The sequence below is a fragment of the Somniosus microcephalus genome, unplaced genomic scaffold (genome assembly GCF_052327205.1).
Source record: "Somniosus microcephalus isolate GS21.2 unplaced genomic scaffold, FLI_Smic_1.0 unresolved_chr4, whole genome shotgun sequence".
Classification (NCBI taxonomy): Eukaryota; Metazoa; Chordata; class Chondrichthyes; order Squaliformes; family Somniosidae; genus Somniosus; species Somniosus microcephalus.
Window position 1 is genome coordinate 48,035,534 of NW_028225182.1, and position 21,427 is coordinate 48,056,960.

General features: G+C 47.3%; 1 protein-coding gene across 1 annotated transcript in view; it reads left to right on the plus strand.

Moving 5' to 3' along the window:
- The window catches only part of tm4sf21b (transmembrane 4 L six family member 21b), a 34,119-nt gene extending 13,763 nt beyond the window's left edge, over nt 1-20,356 (plus strand). The window contains exons 3-5 of the mRNA XM_085977488.1: nt 12,163-12,317; nt 13,260-13,461; nt 19,987-20,356. Coding sequence (XP_085833614.1) covers nt 12,163-12,317; nt 13,260-13,461; nt 19,987-19,998 — 369 coding nt within the window. The 3' untranslated portion in view covers nt 19,999-20,356. The remainder of the gene's footprint in view (nt 1-12,162; nt 12,318-13,259; nt 13,462-19,986) is intronic.
- Nucleotides 20,357-21,427: the final 1,071 nt, after the last annotated feature.

The window sequence follows — 21,427 nt, forward strand, 5'->3', positions numbered from 1 at the left end:
TGGACAAATTCGGCAAAAACTTATGGTAGTAATTCACCAATCCGAGGAATGACCTCAGTTGCGACACATTTTCAGTCGCTGGAGCCTTAACCACCGCTTCAATTTTGTCAGGGGACTTATGCAACCCCTCTTCATCAATCACGTGGCCACAATACGATATCCGTTTCTTAAAAAACTCGCACTTGGGGCGATTGGCTCGTAGCCCATGTTCACGTAGTCTAGTGAGCACCTGCTCTAGGTTGGCAAGGTGTTCACTGTCATCTTCACCTGTCACTAGGATGTCGTCCAAGTAACACTGAGTCCTCGGAATCCCTTGCAGGACTTGTTCCATCGCTCTTTGCCATACCGCCGGAGCTGATGCTACTCCGAATACCAGTCGATTATACTGGTAAAGACCTTTGTGAGTGTTTATCGTGAGATGCTTCCTAGAGGATTCTTCAACCTCCATCTGCAAATATGCTTGTGCTAGGTCAATTTTTGTAAAACGCTTCCCTCCAGATAGTGAGGCGAAGATATCTTCTATCCTTGGAAGAGGATATTGTACTGAGTGAAGGACTGGGTTCACTGTCACCTTGAAGTCCCCACAGATGCGAACCTTCCTTGGCTCCTCAGACTTATTGTTTAACGTTTTCTTCATGACAGGAATGATGGGTGTCACCCACTCGCTCCAGTCTACCTTAGATAACACGCCTGCATTCTCCAGATTCTCCAGCTCTGCCTCGACGGCTGGGCGAATTGCATATGGTACTGGTCTTGCTTTGAAAAACTTGGGAATTGCATTCTCCTCTATTTTTATCGAGGCGGTTACGCCTTTAAGAGTGCTCAGTTCTTGTTGAAATACCTCTTTGGCGTCAGCTAAGATTGTTGACAATCGTCCAGGAGTGACGTCGTCATCCTTTTTACCAGCCACCGTCAGTGCCTGAATGGAGTGCCAGTCTAAACTTATCTTTCTGATCCATTCACGTCCCAATAATGGTGGTCCACCATCTTGCAGAATGTAGAGATACAATTTCCGTATTTTCTTGCCGTTGTATTCGACAGGCACCCTTATTTTTCCTCTGGGGTATACTTTTTGCCCCGTATACGTCCTCAAGACAATGGATGTCTCTCTCAAGGGTATGTGTGAGAATAGCCGCTCGTAGTCTCGTCGATTCATTATGGTTAGAGCTGATCCTGTATCCAATTCCATTTTGACTTGGGACCCTGCTATCGTGAGGGTGACCCAAATGGTTCGGTGATCCTCTTTTGCGATTACGTTGTGACGTTTGAGACAGCTTAGTCTCTTGTTCCCGGATTTACTATCGCTCATCTGGTCTTTGGAACTACTGTCCGTCATCTTTTGTACTTTCCTGTACGGTTCCTTAGTAGCCTTTTTGTTGTCGTTGGTCTTCTTCCCAGACCTGCAAACTCGTGCAATGTGTCCCATCTTTCCGCATTGCCTGCATATTTTGTCCTTGGTCCAGCAGTCCTTCTGGTCATGGTTTGTTCTGCCGCAGCGATAACATTTTGCAAATCCCCGTGTCATTTCGTGGGTGCCGTATTCCTGTGGCTTTTGTTGTATTTCCGCAGCTCCCCTTGCTGCTGATTTCTCTTGTGGAATTTAAATCTTTCTGCTATCAGCAGCGGTGTAGGATTTAGGAGTTCCTGTAGGATAGCAACAATTTCGTTAAAACTCTTCGCCTTCGGTTTGGCTGGAGTAATCAGGTCCCGCAATAGGCCGTACATTCTTGCGCCCATTAAATTTAGCAATACCGATGCCTTTTTCTCATCGGCTATTTCGTTTGCCTCGCAATATACCTTGACTCTTTCCACATACGTGGTCCAGTCTTCTATTGCGTTAGCGAAGGCAGTGATATCGCCAGTCTTTGGCATCTTGAAAATCTAAGGTGCTGCCACCCGCGCTTTTCCTTCATCCCCGATGGATCAAAATGGCGCCTCCCGCGTTTTTCCTTCTTCCCCGCCGAGTTAAGATGGCGCCTCCCGCGCTTTCCCGCCGCTGCTGTCAACACCGCTCTCCGCGGTATTTTTATTTTTAACCGGTCCCGTCGTGGAGCGGACCCTCTGGGACACTTCCCTCCCTCTTCTTAGGTCCGAACGCTGCCCGGCTGCGAAGCACCGGCCGCGCCCTGTGTGCTCCACCCTCTCTCTCTCTCTTTGCTTCCCGACTCGCTGCCCAGCCCCGTTGCAGGGCCACCCTGTAGTGTATGTAACCGTTCCACCTTTAAGAGAACTATTTTAAGGGTTGCACTACTTTATCTTGGCTGCTGTATACTGTAATACCGGTGGTGACCACACCGGTATATAAGTGCTGTGTAATGATTTATTGGGCAGTTCCGCCCTGACCTTCAACCAGTAAAGACCTGTTAAAGTTTACTCTTGTGGTCTGTGTAGTAATTCTCAATATAACACACAGACTTAACAGTGGCGACGATTACGATCTTACCCTGCGGCAGAGATACATCCAAGGCAGTTTAACGGGCGTCGAGAGGAGGCATCCGCCCTCATCATTCTGCTGAGAGAAGACTCGGGTCTGCAGAGCAACGGAAGAATTTGGACACGAAGCCTTCCATCAGCAACAGGCAGTGATCATCCCTTCTATCACGGTAGTGGGTAAGCCGATCAGCGACGAGCAGCAAGTCGGCCACGTTGACTGTGAGTAGGGGAGAAAATAACAAAAAAAAACGGAGGATATAAGGGCGGAGAACTCGACCACGGCCGGGGAAAAGAGCCGGACAGAAGTCGGGGCCAGAGGCGCTGAGACTGGGGCAGCGTAAGGCATGGAAGCCGCAGTGATAGCAAAGGCAGCCGGTGTGAGAGACCGGGCTACAAGCGGGCTGGGAGACGCAACAGCGTCGAGAGAGAGCTCGACTGCGACCGGTGAAAAAGGCCGGGCAGCAACGAGGCCGCGAGGCGCAGCGACCGGGACAGCGTAAGGCGCAGGAGGAAATAGCGGGCTGGAAGACGCAACAGCGTCGAGAGAGAGCTCGACCGCGACCGGTGAAAAAGGCCGGGCAGCTACCGAGGCCGCGAGGCGCAGCGACCGGGTCAGCGTAAGGCGCGGGAGAAAATTTTAAAAACCGCGGAGAACTCAGCCGCAGCCGGGGGGGAAAGGACCGGACTGCAAGAGGGGCTGGGAGGCACGATTTGAAAACCGCTGGGGAGGGCGAACGCAGCAAATCGGCAATCGCCATTACAGCCAGCGGGGGAGGAAGACAAGCGCGGGAAACCGCCATTTGGTAAAAAGAAAAAAAAAAAAAAAATTCTTTTGTTTCTCAAGAAGATCGCGAGGATGCCTAAGCGTGGTAACATCAACGATTTCGATCCCGATGTTGAAGATTGGGCCACGTATGTAGAACGCATAGAGATATATTGTAAGGCAAATAAAATATCAGATGAAGATAAAGCACTAACCTTACTAAACTCAATGGGTGCGAAGACATACGGGCTATTGAAGCATCTTCTATCACCAGCTAAACCGGCGGATCAGACTTTCGCTAATATTGTTGCTGTCCTGAAGAATCATTTGAACCCCACACCGCTGATGTTAGCGGAACGATTTAAATTTTATGCGAGAACGCAACTGAAAGAGGAAAGCAACGCGGAGTATTTAATTGAACTGCGCAAGTTAGCGAAATACTGTCAGTTTGGGGAAAGCCTGACAGAGGCACTGAGAGACAAATTCGCGTGTGGATTGTCGAAAGAAGGAACACAAAAGCGGTTGCTTGAAGAGAATGATCTTACACTTGATAAGGTTGTCACTATTGCAGCATCGCACGAAGCCGCAGCGAGAGGCACCGCGGAAATGCAGCTGAAGGCAGCGGTACTCAGCGTAGATCAAATGGCTTCGGGTACAACGAAATGTTATCGTTGTGGGAAGACAACACACGATCAGAACCAATGCCGGTTTAAAAACCAGGAATGTAGAAAATGTGGCAAGCTTGGTCACATAGCTAAAGTATGCCGGTCAGGAAAGAAGACCAGCAACAAAAAGTCACCACAGGAAAAGTGCAGAAAGGTACATAAGGTGGCTGAGAAGAGTTCGGATGAACAGAATTCGGATTCAGACTCCAACAGCAAGGAACTGGGTAGTCTGAGAATTCACAACATGAGTAAGGAAGCTGACCGACAAACTATCTGGGTCACACTGCAGATAGCAGGAGTCCAACTGAAGATGGAATTGGACACCGGATCGGCGTTGACGGTCATGAATAAGCAAGATTACAAAAAGTTATTCAAACATATTCCCCTACGGGATACGGAGATAGTATTGCAGACATACACGGGGCAAAAAGTATACCCCATCGGAAAGATAAAAGTCAAGGTGATACACAAGGGCAAAGAACACCAAGGAATGGACTTATATGTATTACCTGAGGGAGGTCCATCACTTCTGGGACGGGAGTGGATCAGGAAAATAAATATGGACTGGCACTCCCTAAACGCAATAACGGTAGATTCCGGAAAAAAAGATGTCAAACCTGAACGATTGTCCAGAATATTGGATGAGGCTAAAGAGGTGTTCCAACAGGGACTGGGAACACTGAGAGGAATTAAGGCAAAAATCAAGATTGCAGAACATGCAAACCCAAAATTTTTCAAAGCCAGACCGGTACCGTATGCGATACGACCTGCTGTGGAAGCTGAGCTGGAAGGGCTAGAACGTTCAGGAGTACTGTCTAAGGTGGACTGGAGTGAGTGGGCCATGCCCATTGTTCCCGTCATGAAGCGTTCATCGAGTAACAAGCCAGGGGAACCAGGGAAGGTCCGCATCTGTGGAGACTTCAAGATCACAGTTAATCCGGTGCTTCACACGGTGCAATATCCGCTTCCGCGGATTGAGGATATCTTTGCTTCATTGTCTGGCGGGAAACGCTTCACCAAGATAGACCTGGCGCAAGCGTACTTACAGATGGAAGTTGAGGAAGAGTCGCGCCAGTATCTCACAATCAGCACGCACAGAGGCTTGTATCGATATAATAGACTGGTTTTTGGAGTGGCTTCGGCTCCGGCAATTTGGCAGAGGGCCATGGAGCAGGTATTACAGGGAATTCCAAGCACTCAATGTTACTTGGACGATATCCTGATTACAGGAGATGACGATGAGGAACACCTTGCAAATTTGAAACTGGTGCTCACCAGGTTGAAGGAATATGGCCTTCGAGTTAATCGCCAGAAATGTGAGTTCTTTTAGGAACGGATCTCGTACTGTGGTCATATCATTGACCAGGAGGGGCTGCACAAGTCACCTGACAAGATCGAAGCGGTTGTGAAGGCTCCCGCTCCGGAAAATGTATCCCAGTTGAGATCGTTCCTAGGGTTGATTAACTATTACCATAAGTTTCTGCCAAATCTATCCATGGTGCTGCACCCGCTGAATGCTCTTTTGCAGAAAGAAGTACCATGGAAATGGAGCGAGGACTGTAAGAAGGCCTTTCGCAAAAGCAAGACATTGATCACCTCAGAGGGAGTGTTGGCTCACTTCAACCCAACGCTACCTATTCGTTTAGCTTGTGATGCTTCTCCTTATGGTATTGGAGCAGTACTCTCACACAAGTTGCCAAATGGCTCGGAAAGGCCAGTCGCATTTGCATCCAGATCATTGACCTCCGCTGAGCGCAACTATGCTTAGATAGATAGGGAGGCTCTCAGCCTGGTGTGGGGAGTAAAGAAGTTTCATCATTACCTGCAGGGCCAGAAGTTTACACTGCTGACAGACCACCAGCCGTTGGTATCCATATTCAACCCTAAAAAGGGCATTTCCACTATGACAGCGCAAAGGCTACAGAGGTGGTCCCTTTTCCTAGGGGCACACCAGTATGACATAGAATACAAAGGATCAAAACAGCATGGGAATGCTGACGGTTTATCACGCCTACCGTTGCCAACGGTAGAAGAGGCGCCTACAGTGGACCCAGTGGAGATGTTCCACTCAACCATAGTGGAATGTCTACCAGTAACAAATTCTACGATCGAAAAGGAAACAAGAAATGACCCGACTCTCTCACGAGTCTACGATTTAACGGTGAAGGGATGGCCAGCACATGGCGAACCACTGTTGCCAGCATTTTCGCAAAGAAGAGAACAGCTGTCAGTGTGCCGAGGAACTTTGATGTGTGGATCCAGAGTGGTGATTCCACCCAAACTCCAGCAAAAAGTGTTAAAGGAGCTTCACGAGGGGCATCTGGGTGGAGTGAAAATGAAGAACCTAGCCAGAGCGTTCGTGTGGTGGCCAGGTATCGATGGAGACATCGAAGAAATGACCAAGAGCTGTTTAGGATGCCAGAAGGTCCAAAACGCCCCACCACAAGCTCCTCTGCATCCATGGGAGTGGCCCTCATCTCCATGGCAAAGGGTACATATCGACTTTGCTGGTCCATTTATGGACTCAATGTTCTTAATCGCAGTGGATGCACACTCCAAGTGGCCGGAGGTAATAAAGATGTCCTCCACCACCACGGAAAAAACCATCACAGTATTAAGGACCATATTTGCCAGGAATGGGCTGCCGGAACAGATCTGTTCTGATAATGGACCGCAATTTGTGTCCGAAGAATTCAGGAAGTTCTTAAAAAACAATGGGGTTAAGCATTACACGTCCGCCCCATACCATCCCGCCACCAATGGATTAGCTGAAAGGTTTGTCCAGACCTTCAAGAAGGCCATAAAGGCCATGGGTAATGAAGACATAAATCTACAACATAAGGTAGATAACTTCTTGTTGGCGTACAGGAATGCAACACATGCGGTCACAAACCAAACTCCCGCCATGATGTTTTTCAATAGAAGACTAAGATGCCGGCTGGATTTGATCAAGCCAAACATCAGAAGGGACGTAGAGAACCGGCAATTTCAAGGCATGAATGAAAGGCCAACTAGAACCTTCCAGATAGGTCAACAAGTTTTGGCCCGGGACTACCGTACCGAGAAATGGCAGCCTGGAACTATTTGCACACGACTAGGACCGTTGATGTATACCGTGGACATTGGTGAAAGCATAATAAAGCGCCATGCTGACCAGATCATAGCGTCATCCAAAAAGGGGCAACCTACACCACAACTCTATACGCCTAATGATGAAGCAGAGATACCCATAGTATCTACCCCCGATCCGGTGATACTGGAACCAGATGAACCTGACACTGACATTCAAGCCGAATCGACCTTGCCAAAAGAACCTACTACACCACCGAAAACTACCACACAACCGAGGCGTTATCCGGACCGAGTCAGGAAGCCTCCAGAGAGACTGAATCTGTGAACTGTTTTTACATTAAGTTGTGTATATATGTTATGATGTTATGTTTAATCGGAAGATATACTGTTAACCTAAAAAGGGAGGATTGTAGTGTATGTAACCGTTCCACCTTTAAGAGAACTATTTTAAGGGTTGCACTACTTTATCTTGGCTGCTGTATACTGTAATACCGGTGGTGACCACACCGGTATATAAGTGCTGTGTAATGATTTATTGGGCAGTTCCGCCCTGACCGTCAACCAGTAAAGACCTGTTAACGTTTACTCTTGTGGTCTGTGTAGTAATTCTCAATATAACACACAGACTTAACACACCCGATCGAGCTCTAGCCCGCCGCAGCCCAGGAAGGATCAGTGCACTACCTGCCACCAGCCCGATTAGCTGGGAAACCACAGACTGGAGAACCAAGCCTGGCTCTTGACAGTCTCTCCTGCAAGTTTTCAATCCGATGAATTGGAGGGCGGTTGCCCACGGTCGACGCCCGTTTCTCGAGTTTCTTTGGATTATTTTTTTTCTTTCTTCTGGCTTCGACCTTCAATAACGTCGTCTGAGGTGCTGCCGAGTTGCAGGTAAGTTCGTTTCTTACTCGTCGCCAGTATTAGATCCGTGTGTTAATGGAGACACGGAATGCAGGAGTTGGTTTAACAAGTCTTTACTGAATGGAGACAATCTGGAAACTGAAACTACAGAAGCCTGCTAGGGCCTTTTATACAGGGGTGGTCACTGCCAGTACTGCAGTCTGAGACCAGTCCTTAAAGGGACATACACAACAGATAGAGTAGACGTAGAGAAGATGTTTCCACTTGTGGGGTTAGACCAAGACTCGGGGTCATAAATGTAAGATCGTCACTAATGAATCCAATCGGGAATTCAGGAGAAACTTCTTTACCCCAGAGAGTGGTGAGAATGTGGAACTCGCTACCACAGGGAGTGGTTGAAGCGAATTGCGTTGATGCATTTAAGGGGAGGCTAGATAAGCACATGAGGGAGAAAGGAATAGGAGGTTGTGCTGATAGGGTGAGATGAAGGGGGGTGGGAGGAGGCTCGTGTGGAGCAGAAACACCGGCACGGACCAGTTGGTCCGAATGGCCTGTTTCTGGGCTGTGGACTCTGCGTAATTCTATCGGTAAAGTAATAGGATGCATACAGTAGACATATCTTTTTGTATTAACCATGTTGGTTTAGTATGCTTCCAGCAAAAAGATCTGAATCCAAGTCTTCTATGTAACTGAGATCTGGATCCTCCCAGCACAACACCTCATCCCCTCCCCCACCCCACTATGTTGACCAGTGACCTCAGCTAACCAGTGCTGAACCTACAAATGTGCTATAGAAACATAGAAGATAGGAGCAGGAGGAGGCCATTCGGCCCCTCAAGCCTGCTCTGCCATTCAATGAGATCATGGCTGATCATCCAAACTCAGTACCCTGTCCCTGCTTTCTCCCCATATCCCTTTAGCCTTAAGAAATATATCTAACTCCTTCTTGAATACATTTAATGAATTGGCCTCCACTGCCTTCTGTGGTAGAGAATTCCACAGGTTCACCACTCTCTGGGTGAAGAAATTCCTCCTCATCTCTGTCCTAAATGGCTTACCCCTTATCCTTAGACTGTGACCCCTGGTTCTGGACTCCCCCGCCATCGGGAACATCCTTTCTGCATCTAGTCTGTCTAGTCCTGTTAGAATTTTATAAGTTTCAATGAGATCCCCTCTCATTCTTCTAAACTCCAGCGAGTACAAGCCCAATCGACCCAATCTCTCCTCATATGTCATTCCTGCCATCCCAGGTATCAGTCTGGTGAATCTTCACTGCACTCTCGCCATGGCAAGAACATCCTTCCTCAGATAAGGCGACCAAAACTGCACACAATACTCAAGGTGTGGTCTCACCAAGGCCCTGTACAACTGCAGCAAGACATCCTTGTTCTTGTACTCGAACCCTCTCAGAATCACAGAATCCCCACAGTGCAGATAGAGGCCATTTCGGCCCATCGAGCCTGCACCGACACATATCCCACCCTATCCCCGTAACCCCACGTATTTAATCCCCTAACACTAAGGGTCAATTTATCATAGCCAAATCAACCTAAACTGCACATCTTTGGACTGTGGGAGGAAACCGGAGCACCCGGAGGAAACCCACGCAGACACAGGGAGAATGTGCAAACTCCACACAGACAGTCGCCCGAGGCCAGATTTGAACCCGGGTCCCTGGCGCTGTGAGGCAACAGTGCTAACCACTATGCCACCGTGCCCCCCTCGCTACGAAGGCCAACGTACCATTTGCCTTCTTAACCGCCTGCTGCACCTGCACGCTTACCTTCAGCGACTGGTGCACAAGGACACCCAGGTCTCGTTGCACTTCCCCTTCTCCCAATCTATTGCCATTCAGATAATAATCTGCCTTCCTGTTTTTGACACAAAAGTGGATAACCTCGCATTTATCCACGTTATACTGCATCTGCTATGCTTCTGCCCAATCACCCAACCTGTCCAAATCATACTGGAGTTTCTCGGCATCCTCCTCACAGCACACACGGCCACCCAGCTTTGTGTCCTCTGCAAACTTGGAGATATTGCATCTAGTTCCCTCGTCTAGATCATTAATATATATTGTGAAGCTGGGGTCCTAGGGGGGGACTCATGCCTACTGAGCAGTGGATGGAGTTTGGCAAGGTCTATTTCAGGCAGGGTTCAACCGCTACAAGAGAGAAAAGAGTTCCTGGAAGCCAATCAGGGCCAGGTCCCAAAGTCAGATTTTAGGGATATTCACCAATCATTGTTTTTTTTTTGAGGGCCTCATGGGCAAGGTGACGTTGGAGAGGGCGTGAGGGGAGATTGGAGAGAAACGATCTCCTACCTCTCCTCACGGGATCAGGGCTTGGGCAGGGAAGACCCTGAGGAACGATTTTTGATTGAAGGATCCTTTGGGGTTGAGGGCACCTGGTGCTTGTGGAACCAAAATGCAGCCATGGGAGGGAGGTGGCGGGAGAGGGAGGTAGATTTGGCTTGGCCGGCAAGGGTGAGGGGGCAGGGAGGAAGGGGATAAGCAGCAGAGGCTGCTGAATGGATGGGCACAACCTCACATTATTTTCTTCCGTAGGGTGCTGAGTCCAACTGTAATCCTTCTACTTCCAGCCTGGCCGAGTCTAACTCAGCACGGACCATTGCACCCTGTGTGCCATGCAAACATTGCTTAAATATCTGACAGTAAATGGGCTGCATTCGCCGAAGGCAACCGAATGCAGTGTCCTGTTAAGCGGTATCGACAAGCCCCGATTTTCCCGAATGCAGTTGGATCACCTAGATTTGGCTTGGTATGACTCATTGCCAATGTGCCATGTGACAGGAGGGCAGTGCACCCGATCGATACCTGTGGGTCTAGAAATTGGCTGACACTGTGCCCCTTTTACAGGCACGGAACGGGCACCAAAGCGTCCATTCTGTTAGGAGCATGCACGTGCCCATTCTGTGCCGGCGGTGCGCCACCCACCATATTGGCCAACTCCTGCTCCTAATTCTTATGCTTTTATTTATGTTCTTAATGCACCCCCAGTATCTGCGTTATACTCAATGCAACAAGAGTCCAACTATCGTTGTACCTCTCCTCTCCCAAAGATGTTGCCCGCTTGCAAGGGGTACAGTTCCACAGGTCTTCTGCTAGCTCACGCAAGTGGTACTTATTCAATCAGAGGCCTTGACAATGAGTGTCGGTTGGCTATTTGACTGCAGAAAGCATCAACCCTGGCTAACTTCTTCCCACCTAACCCAGGGTGCGAAGGCTAAACTGTTATGCGCCTACAGCCTCTTTGAGTGAGAGAAGCTGACAGCATAAACTGGGGCTCGAACCCAGTCAACTGTTTAGGCATCAACTACTCGCTGGATGAAATTGATGAGCGCTCCGAGATTCCCAGCCCCCTCCCCCCGCCCATCACCCAGAGAGCGCTGTAAATGGTGCAGGCACACACCCTGATGTAATAAAACTCACTACGCACTTGGGTCGAGTATTCCGATTAGGCACTTTGCAGCCTTCTGGACTCAATATCGAGTTCAACAATTTCAGATCATAACCTCGGCCCCTATTACATTTTTTCTTATATTTTTTTTCCACCCCTTTGTTTTGGGTTTTACCTTCCCCCCCTTTCCTTTTTTTTCTCTCTCCCACATGGCAGCTGTCTCTCATCCTGCCAGTACACTTCACACCTAATCTGAGCTGTCTTTTGTCTCCACTGTCCTATTACCATCTCGTCTGATTTTGAATACCTCTTAATGTCTCTTTACTTCTTTTGTTCTATCGCAGCCCTGCCTTGCGATCTATTTCATTTCCTTTCCAGTTTTGAAAAAGGGTTCACCCGAAACATCGACTATAATTTCTCTCCACGGATGTTGCCTTGGCCTGCTGAGTTTTTCCAGCATTTTCTGTTGTTATTAAGGCTTTAATCAACTTGTTTCAAAACATGGGGGTCGAGTTATCTTTCACTAGTTTCAGTTTTACAAAATGTCCTGGGCAAGCTGGGCCCACGCCCGAGTATTTATACTCCTTGGACGGCGCCACCAGCTGGCCGTCCAGTGTTATTTCATGAGTCTTTCTTCATGGATCATAAGATTCCTAACACACCCTTTATGCAAAGTCCTGGGATTTTGGACAGAGTCAGGTTGGGACAGAGTCAGGTCGGGGCAGCCTGGTGACCAGGGGGCAATCAGCTACATTAGAAATTATTACGTGACGTATTAAAAACAAAGTTGTCTTCTACGCACAGACTTGCATTATAAAGTGAAGTCAAAGAGATAATAAACGATTTACATTTATATTGATAATGTGTGTGTATCGACGAGCTTTTTGCAATGAAATCTGCAGGTAATATTTTAACTTTATAATAAATCTGTCTCTTGACGCCCTTTCAGATGCTCCTCTCCATACTGTTTGCAGCACTGGGAGTGCTGGGCTCAGGATACTGCCTTGTTACTTCCGCACTGGGCTTAGTAAATGGACCAATGTGTTTAAACGATGGAAATTGGACAAGACCTTTCAACGTAGACCTTGGAGATTTACACATCAAGTAAGTGTCTCAAATATATTCAACTTTTCTTTGCCAAGTGGAGAATTAATGGGCCAGAAATTCGGGTCTCCACGGGTGAGTACGCACGGGGTACTCACGCATAGGCCCAACGAAAGTGCCAGTTTTGTGCATGCACTGCGCATGCGCAGGAAACCGGAACTTCCGTTCCCCTGAAAGAAGGGGTTCAGAGGTCGAACGCGTGCGCCGGAGAGGCAGCGCGTGCGCATTGAACTTACGTTTTTTTTGTAGGTTTTTACGGGAGGGTAAGTCTCCAGAGGTTAGACATGTAAAAAGCAGTCGCAAGGCCTGCTTTTAACAAGATAAGTGGTGAATTAATTAAAATTAAACCTTTTTTTCCACCGGTTTATTATTTTAAAATACTTTAAAGAAAGGTAAGTTGATTTTTAGCCCCGTTAGAAAATAAAATTAATTTTTTTCAAAAATTTAAATTATTGTTTAAAATAGTTATTACATGTAATTTATAGTTATTTTAAAAATGTGATTTAAAAAAAAAATTTATTTGAAGTTTTAGTGATGTTTTGGGGCTTATGGTATTTATAGGTTTGACAGCTCTTCCTGTCAAACTTATGAATGAAGCATTCCCTACTACCATTGGCTCTCCATGGCCCACGTGATCCCAGGGGACGCTTCGAACTAACTGCGCCCCTGGGATACGCAAGCACCGCGCGCCGGCAGTTGGAGCAGGCCCAGGATCGGAACCTCACGCGGGCCCACAGCTCAACGGCCGGCGCGCTAGGTAAGTGCAGGTCGGGGGCTTGTACCCGCGGGAAGCCCCCGACCTGAATTTCTGGGCCAATGTCTCTTACTATTATTTTCTGTACACTTCTGATGATCGTATTACTTGCATTAGCTTTTCAATTTCTGCTAAACCGATGAGGAAGAATTTTGTAAGTTTAACTCGTTATATCATTTATTCACCAGTGACCAATTCATCAACGAAAGCTATCTCTTTCATCCCGAGATCTGGACCAAATGTGAGGAACCCGAGAACGTGGTCGCGTTCAACGTGGGCCTTTTCTCCTTGCTGATTGGTTTCAGCGCCCTTGAGCTCATCCTGTGCGGGTTTCAGATGATCAATGGCCTCTTTGGGTGTCTTTGTGGAACTTGTGGTAAAAGGAGACAGGTGAGCCCTAGATATTAGTATCAGCACTTCATCTTTGACCGGGGAGCAAACAGGACTAGACAGACTAGATGCAGGAAGGATGTTCCCGATGGCGGGGGAGTCCAGAACCAGGGGGTCACAGACTAAGGATAAGGGGCAAGCCATTTAGGACAGAGATGAGGAGGAATTTCTTCACCCAGAGAGTGGTGAACCTGTGGAATTCTCTACCACAGAAGGCAGTTGAGGCCAATTCATTAAATATATTCAAGAAGGAGTTAGATATATTTCTTAAGGCTAAAGGGATCAAGGGATATGGGGAGAAGGCAGGGACAGGGTACTGAGTGTGGATGATCAGCCATGATCTCATTGAATGGCGGAGTAGGCTCGATGGGGCAGAATGGCCTACTCCTGCTCCTATCGTCTGTGTCTATGTCTATGTAAACGCCTCTCGTAAAGTCTGGTGCGTTAGGTCATGCAAATCACACACGTGATGCCAGGTTGGTTGGAAGAGTCATCGATTAGATCAGCGTACAGCAGCACTGCTTCCGAAACAGATCTTTTATTCTCAGACTTGTGAAGTTGATGGGAGAATATTACAGACCACGCCTGGAGTGCTGTGTTCAGTTCTGGGCGCCACACTTTAGGAAGGATATATTGGCCTTGGAGGGAGTGCAGCGAAGGTTTACCAGAATGATACCCGGACTTCAAGGGTTGAATGACGAGTAGAGATTACACAAACTAGGCTTGTATTCCCTGGAATTTAGAAGGTTCAGGGGTGATTTGATCGGAGTTTTCAAGATGTTAAGGGGAACATAAGAACATAAGAAATAGGAGCAGGAATAGGCCACTTGGCCCCTCGAGCCTGCTCCGCCATTCAATAAGATCATGGCTGATCTTGGGCTCAAAGCCACTTCCCTGCCCGCTCCCCATAACCCTTCACTCCCTTATCTTGCAAAAATCTGTCTATCTCCACTTTAAATGTATTCAATGACCCAGCCTCCAGGGCTCTCTGGGGCAGAGAATTCCACAGATTTACGACCCTCTGAGAGAAGAAATTCCTCCTCATCTCAGTTCTAAAAGGGCGACCCTTTATTCTGAAACTGCGCCCCCGAGTTCTAGATTTCCCCACAAGGGGAAACATCCTCTCTGCATCTACCCTGTCGAGCCCCCTCAGTACCTTATATGTTTCAATAAGATCACCTCTCATTCTTCTAAATTCCAATGAGTATAGACCCAACCTGCTCAACCTTTCCTCATAAGTCAAACCCCTCATCTCTGGAATTAACCGAGTGAATCGTCTCTGAACTGCCTCCAATGCAAGTATATCCTTCCTTAAATAAGGAGACCAAAACTGTACGCAGTACTCCAGGTATGGTCTCACCAGCGCCCGGTACAGTTGTAGCAGGACTTCCCTACTTTTATACTCCAACCCCCTTGCAATAAAGGCCAACATTCCATTTGCCTTTTTGATTACTTGCTGTACCTGCATGCTAACTTTTTGTGTTTCATGCACAAGGACCCCCAGGTCCCTCTGAACTGTAGTATTTTGTAATCTCTCTCCATTTAAATAATAATTTGCTTTTTTATTTTTCCTGCCAAAGTGGATAACCTCGCACTTTCCCACATTATACTCCAACTGCCAAATGTTTGCCCACTCACCTAGCCTGTCTTTGCAGATTCTTTGAGTCCTCTGCACAACTTGCTTTCCCATCCATCTTTGTATCATCCACAAACTTGGCTACAGTACACTCGAACCCTTCATCCAAGTCATTAATGTAGATTGTAAATAGTTGGGGCCCTAGCACCGATCCTTGTGGCACCCCACTAGTTACCGTTTGCCAACCAGAAAATGACCCATTTATCCCGACTCTCTGCTTTCTGTTAGTTAGCCAATTCTCTATCCATGCTAATATATTACCCCCAACTCCATGAGCTCTTATCTTATGCAGTAACCTTTTATGTGGCACCTTATCGAATGCCTTCTTGAAATCCCAATACACCACATCCACTGGCTCAGCCTTGTCCACCCTGCTTGTTACATCCTCAAAGAACTCCAGCAAATTTGTTAAACATGATTTCCCTTTCCTAAACCAATGCTGACTCTGTTTGACTGCAGTATGTTTTTCTAAATGTCCTGCTATTGCTTCCTTAATGAAGGACTCCAGCATTTTCCCAACGACAGATGTTAGGCTAACTGGTCTATAGTTTCCTGCTTTCTGTCTCCCTCCTTTCTTAAATAGGGGTGTTACATTAACGGTTTTCCAATCCGCTGGGACCTCTCCAGAGTCCAGGGAATTTTGGTATATTGCAACCAATGCATCCACTATCTCTGCAGCCACTTCTTTTAAGACCCTGGGATGCAGGCCATCTGGTCCAGGGGACTTGTCGTCTTTTAGTCCCATTATTTTACCGAGTACTATTTCCTTAGTGAAAGTGATTGTCTTTAGTTCCACACTCCCTGTGGCCCCTTGATTATCCATTATTGGGATGTTGTTAGTGTCTTCTACAGTGAAGACAGATGCAAAATATTTGTTCAGAGTCTCTGCCATTTCCCCGTTCCCCATTATTAATTCCCCAGTCTCATCCTCCAAGGGACCAACATTTACTTTAGCTACCCTCTTCCTTTTTATATACCTGTAGAAGCTCTTACTATCTGTTTTAATGTTTCTTGCCAGCTTACTCTCATAATTAATCTTCTCTCTCTTTATTATTATTTTAGTCCTCCTTTGCTGGTTTTTAAAAATTTCCCAATCCTCTGGTCTCCCACCAATCTTGGCAACATTGTATGCCTTCGCTTTCAATTTGATACCATCCTTTACTTCCTTAGTTAGCCACGGATGGTGCTCCCTTCTCTTAAAATCTTTCTTTCTCACTGGAATATATTTTTGTTGAGAGTTATGAAATACCTTCTTAAATGTCCTCCACTGCATGTCAACTCTCTTACCCTTTAATTTGTTTTCTCAGCCCACTTTAGCCAGTTCTGCCCTCATGCCATTATAATTGCCTTTGTTTAAGGTCAGGACACTGGTTTGGGATACAACTTTCTCACCCTCCAACTGAATTTGAAATTCAACCATGCTATGATCACTCTTTCCTAGAGGATCCTTTACTATGAGATCATTTATTAATTCTGTCTCATTAGATAGTACCAGATCCAAGATAGCCTGCTCCCTGGTTGGTTCCTTTACATACTGTTCTAGGAAAACATCCCACAACTGATAGGGTAGATAGAGAGGAACTATTCCCACTGGTTGGGGAATCTAGGACTAGGGGGCACATTAGAGCCAGACCTTTCAGGAGTGCAATTAGGAAACACTTCTACACACAAAGGGGGGTAGAAGTTTGGGACTCTCTTCGGCAAACAGCAATTGATGCTAGATCAATTGTTAATTTTAAATCTGAGATTGATAGATTTTTGGTAATCTAAGGGATGTGGGGCAAAGGCAGGTGGATGGAATGAGATCATAAATCAGCCATGACCTCATTGAATGGCGGAACAGGCTCAAGGGGCTAAACGGCCTCCTCCTGTCCCTTCGTTCCTATGTGAGGAGGGGGGCACATCGCTGAAGGGGAACAGCGCTTTTCAGCGACATGCTTTAACCGGGAGAAGTCTTCAAAATTGTAAAATTGGCATACTGTTCCAAAGAAGCTGCTTGATGTCTTTTTGCGCATCCACTAATTAAAATATAGCCCCAGGAAGGGTAATACGGTCTACACCTGTTCATTCAAAGTCGGCTTTTGCTAAAAAAAATGTAAATTGTCGAGTGGTACGACTATGCGTTTGGTTGTGTAAGGGTGAAGGGAGCGGCATATACAGACAAGACAGCAGCGGTAACACGCCAGGACTGACGAGGAGCGCTGGTTCCTTCCAACATATTTCATCATTGCGTGGTATTATACATAGAATCATAGAGCACAGAAGGAGGCTGACATAAGAAAACTACTAGGCACTTGGTCTAAGCGTTAAACAAGGCTTTAATCAACTGTTTTACAACATGGAGGTCTAGTTGTGTCCTTCACTAGTTCCTGTTAAGAATGTCCTGCGCAAGCTGGGCCCGTGCCCGAGTATTTATACTCTCCCTGGACAGCGCCACCCGCAGGCCGCTCAGTATTATTTCATAAGTCTTTCTTTCATGAATGACTGATTCATGACACAGGCCATTCGGCCCATCGTGCCTGCGCTGGCTCTTTCAAAGAGCTATTCACTCCCCTGCTCTTTCCCCAGAGCCTTGCTAATTTCTCCTTTTCAAGTATTTATCCAATTATCTTTTGAAAGTTACTACTGAATATTCACAATATATATTAATAATCTAGATGAGGGAACTAGATGTAATATCTCCAAGTTTGCAGATGACACAAAGCTGGGTGGGCGTGTGTGCTGTGAGGAGGATGCTGAGAAACTCCAGTATGATTTGGACAGGTTGGGTGATTGGACAGAAGCATGGCAGATGCAGTATAATGTGGATAAATGCGAGGTTATCCACTTTGGTGTCAAAAACAGGAAGGCAGGCTATTATCTGAATGGCAATAGATTGGGAGAAGGGGAAGTGCAACGAGACCTGGGTGTCCTTGTGCACCAGTCGCTGAAGGTAAGCATGCAGGTGCAGCAGGCAGTTAAGAAGGCAAATGGTATGTTGGCCTTCGTAGCGAGAGGATTCGAGTACAGGAACAAGGATATCTTGCTGCAGTTGTACAGGGCCTTGGTGAGACCACATCTTGAGTATTGTGTGCAGTTTTGGTCGTCTTATCTGAGGAAGGATGTTCTTGCCATGGAGGGAGTGCAGCGAAGATTCACCAGACTGATACCTGGGATGGCAGGAATGACGTATGGGGAGAGATTGGGTCAATTGGGCTTATACCCGCTGGAGTTTAGAAGAATGAGAGGGGATTTCATTGAAACTTATAAAATTCTAACAGGACTAGAGAGACTAGATGCAGGAAGGATGTTCCCGATGGTCGGGGAGTCCAGAAACAGGGGTCACAGTCTAAAGATAAGGGGTAAGCCATTTAGGACAGGGATGAGGAGGAATTTCTTCACCCAGAGAGTGGTGAACCACAGAAGGCAGTTGAGGCTAATTCATTAAATATATTCAAGAAGGAGTTGGATATATTTCTTAAGGTTAAAGGGATTAAGGGATATGGGGAGAAGGCAGGGACAGGGTACTGAATTTGGATGATCAGCCATGATCTCATTAAATGGCGGAACAGGCTCGAGGGGCCGAATGGACTACTCCTGCTCCTATCTTCTATGTTTCTATGAATCTGCTTCCACCGCCCTTTCAGGCAGCGCCTTCCAGATCACGACCACTCAAACTCAACCAACGGTTTCACCTGCAGCTCAGTCGGTGGTGCTCTTGCCTCATTGAGTCAGAAGGTTGTGGGTTCATTTCCCACTCCAGAGACTTGAGCAGTTAAGCTACGGCCCTCTCTGCTCTCTTGGGTGGATGTAAACGATTCCGTGGCACTGGTCAATAGAAGAGCAGGGGAGGTCTGCCAAGTGTCCTGGCCAATATTTGCTGTGTGCAAACTGGCTACCACGTTTCCTACATTACAACAATGACTGACGTAATAAAACATTTGGTTTGAGCATAAAGCAAGGCTTTAATCAACTTGTTTCAGAACATGGAAGTCTAGTTGCACTTCACTAGTTCCTTGTCTTACAAAATGTCCCCCGCAAGCTGGGGCCGACGCCCGAGTATTTATACTCCTTAGACGGCGCCACCAGCTGGCTGTCCAGCGTTATTTCACGAGTAGTTTCTTGATGAATGATGAGATTTATAAAATGACTACATTTCAAAAAGTACTTCATTGGCTGTAAAACGCTTTGGGACGTCCTGAGGTTGTGAAAGGCGCTGGAGAAATGCAAGTTTTTTTATTTTAAAACAAATCCCCTCAAATAAAACTACTCTAAACATAAAATGGCTTCAATTCATTTTCCATTTCCAGTTGAAAAACCCCTGCAAGTGTCACAAACAGAACACACTGTGGTCAGTCGTATAATACAGAGGTATCCCAGGGGGTCCTTTCGAAAAGCTCTACCTTCGGCCCGGAGCCGCGCTGGATGAGAACGAGGGGTCGGGGGGGGGGACCGCAGACTGGGCCTCGGAGGCCCGGCTCCAAACCTTCGCTCTAACGAGGCTCACAGGATTGTCCTTCCCTACTCCTGAGTGAAGCAGAGCCCAGACGGTGTTGCCAACCCTCCGGGATTGGCCTGGAGTCTCCAGGAATTGAAGGTTAATCTCCGGCACACGGCTGCGAGCAAAAAAACCCCAGGGGGAAAAAACATAATCGTAGCTGCATTAAAGAAAAATGTATTTTCTCATTTTCTTTGAATGCTTTCATTTATTAGTTATATAAAAATACTGGAGATGGGGAGGCGGGAAAAAAAAAAGGCTGTTTCACAAATAGTCAAGAGTGAGCCAATTGGGTAACAATGAGTCTGTTCCGTTTCCAATTGGCCGTGGGAAGGTCGTGCGCCCGGAGGAGATGATCATGATCTTTCTGACGCGGTTTTACATTAATGTTCTTCTGTTCTTGTGTTCATAGGGCCCTGTGTAAGACGTGAAGAGTCGCCAACGGCACAGCGATCTTGGAACACGTCGTGTGCGGGGACGGGGCAGGGGGGGCGTGGGGGAATGGGGGCCGGGTCCAGCCACTGGATAAAAGTCATTAACTTTAACCTCACAGAATAACTCATCTGCTTCGTAAACGTGGATTCCCAAACTGGCTTAGGGGCAGTTCCAGAACTCCTTCGCTACGAGGCTTCCCTTTTCTCTCCCCATACAGCCCTGTTTTTAATGCATCTTTTATAAAACTCAACAGGCATGTAAAGTTGTGATTTCTGTTTGTACAAACGGTTTAAAAGTTCGTCAAGCTTGTAATGATAGCGCAGTTACCAATAAAGCATAGATACGGATGTTTTATTCCGGGGTGGCTTTATTTCATGTTTAGCTTTTGTTGAAGGATATCGATGCTGGATAAAGACACCCAGTGCCAGCACCAAGCACTCCCAATAACAGTGTGTACCCTCCGCAAGATCCACTATAGAAACTTGTCGAGGCTTCTTTGGCAGCACCTCCCGAACCCGCCACCTCTACCACCTAGAAGGACAAGGGCAGCAGGCGCACGGGAACACCACCACCTCCAAGTTCCCCACCATCCCGACTTAGAAATATATCGGCCGTTCCTTCATCGTCGCTGGGTCAAAATCCTGGAACTCCCTCCCTAACAGCACTGTGGGAGTACCTTCACCACACGGGACTGCAGCAATTCAAGATGGCGGATCACCACCAGCTTCTCGAGGGCGATTGGGGATGGGCAGTAAATGCCGGCCTTGCCAGCGATGCCCACATCCCCTTGAATGAATTTTTTTTGTTTATTAAACTAGCAGATCAGCTGTGGCATTGCTTGTGACGAGTGCACGGACTCCCTGTACAGGAGCGTTGAACCATGTTTTTTTTTATTCGCTTGTGGGATCTGGGCATCGCTGGCAAGGCCGGCATTTATTGCCCATCCCTAGTTGCCCTTGAGAAAGTGGTGGTGAGCCGCCTTCTTGAACCGCTGCAGTCCGTGTGGTGAAGGTGCTCCCACAGTGCTGTTAGGCAGGGAGTTCCAGGATTTTGACCCAGCGACGATGAAGGAACAGCCGATATATTTCCAGGTCAGGATGGTGTGTGACTTGGAGGTGAATTTGGAGGTGATGGTGTTCCCATGCACCTGCTGCCCTTGTCCTTCTAGGTGGAAGAGGTCGCGGGTTTGGGAGGTGCTGCCGAAGAAGCCTTAGCGAGTTGCTGCAGTGCATCTTGTAGATAATAATAATAATTCAACTTTATTGTCATTGCACAAGTACATGAACAACGAAACGTGATCTTGCAAGCTCCCATGATCTGGGAGAAGCAAAGCCGCTGCATCAGTGCGCGCCGCCATTCCATTTCCACCATTCCTCCTGTCCGACAATCTTCAGCCCACCGCCCGGGCCTGCTCACCA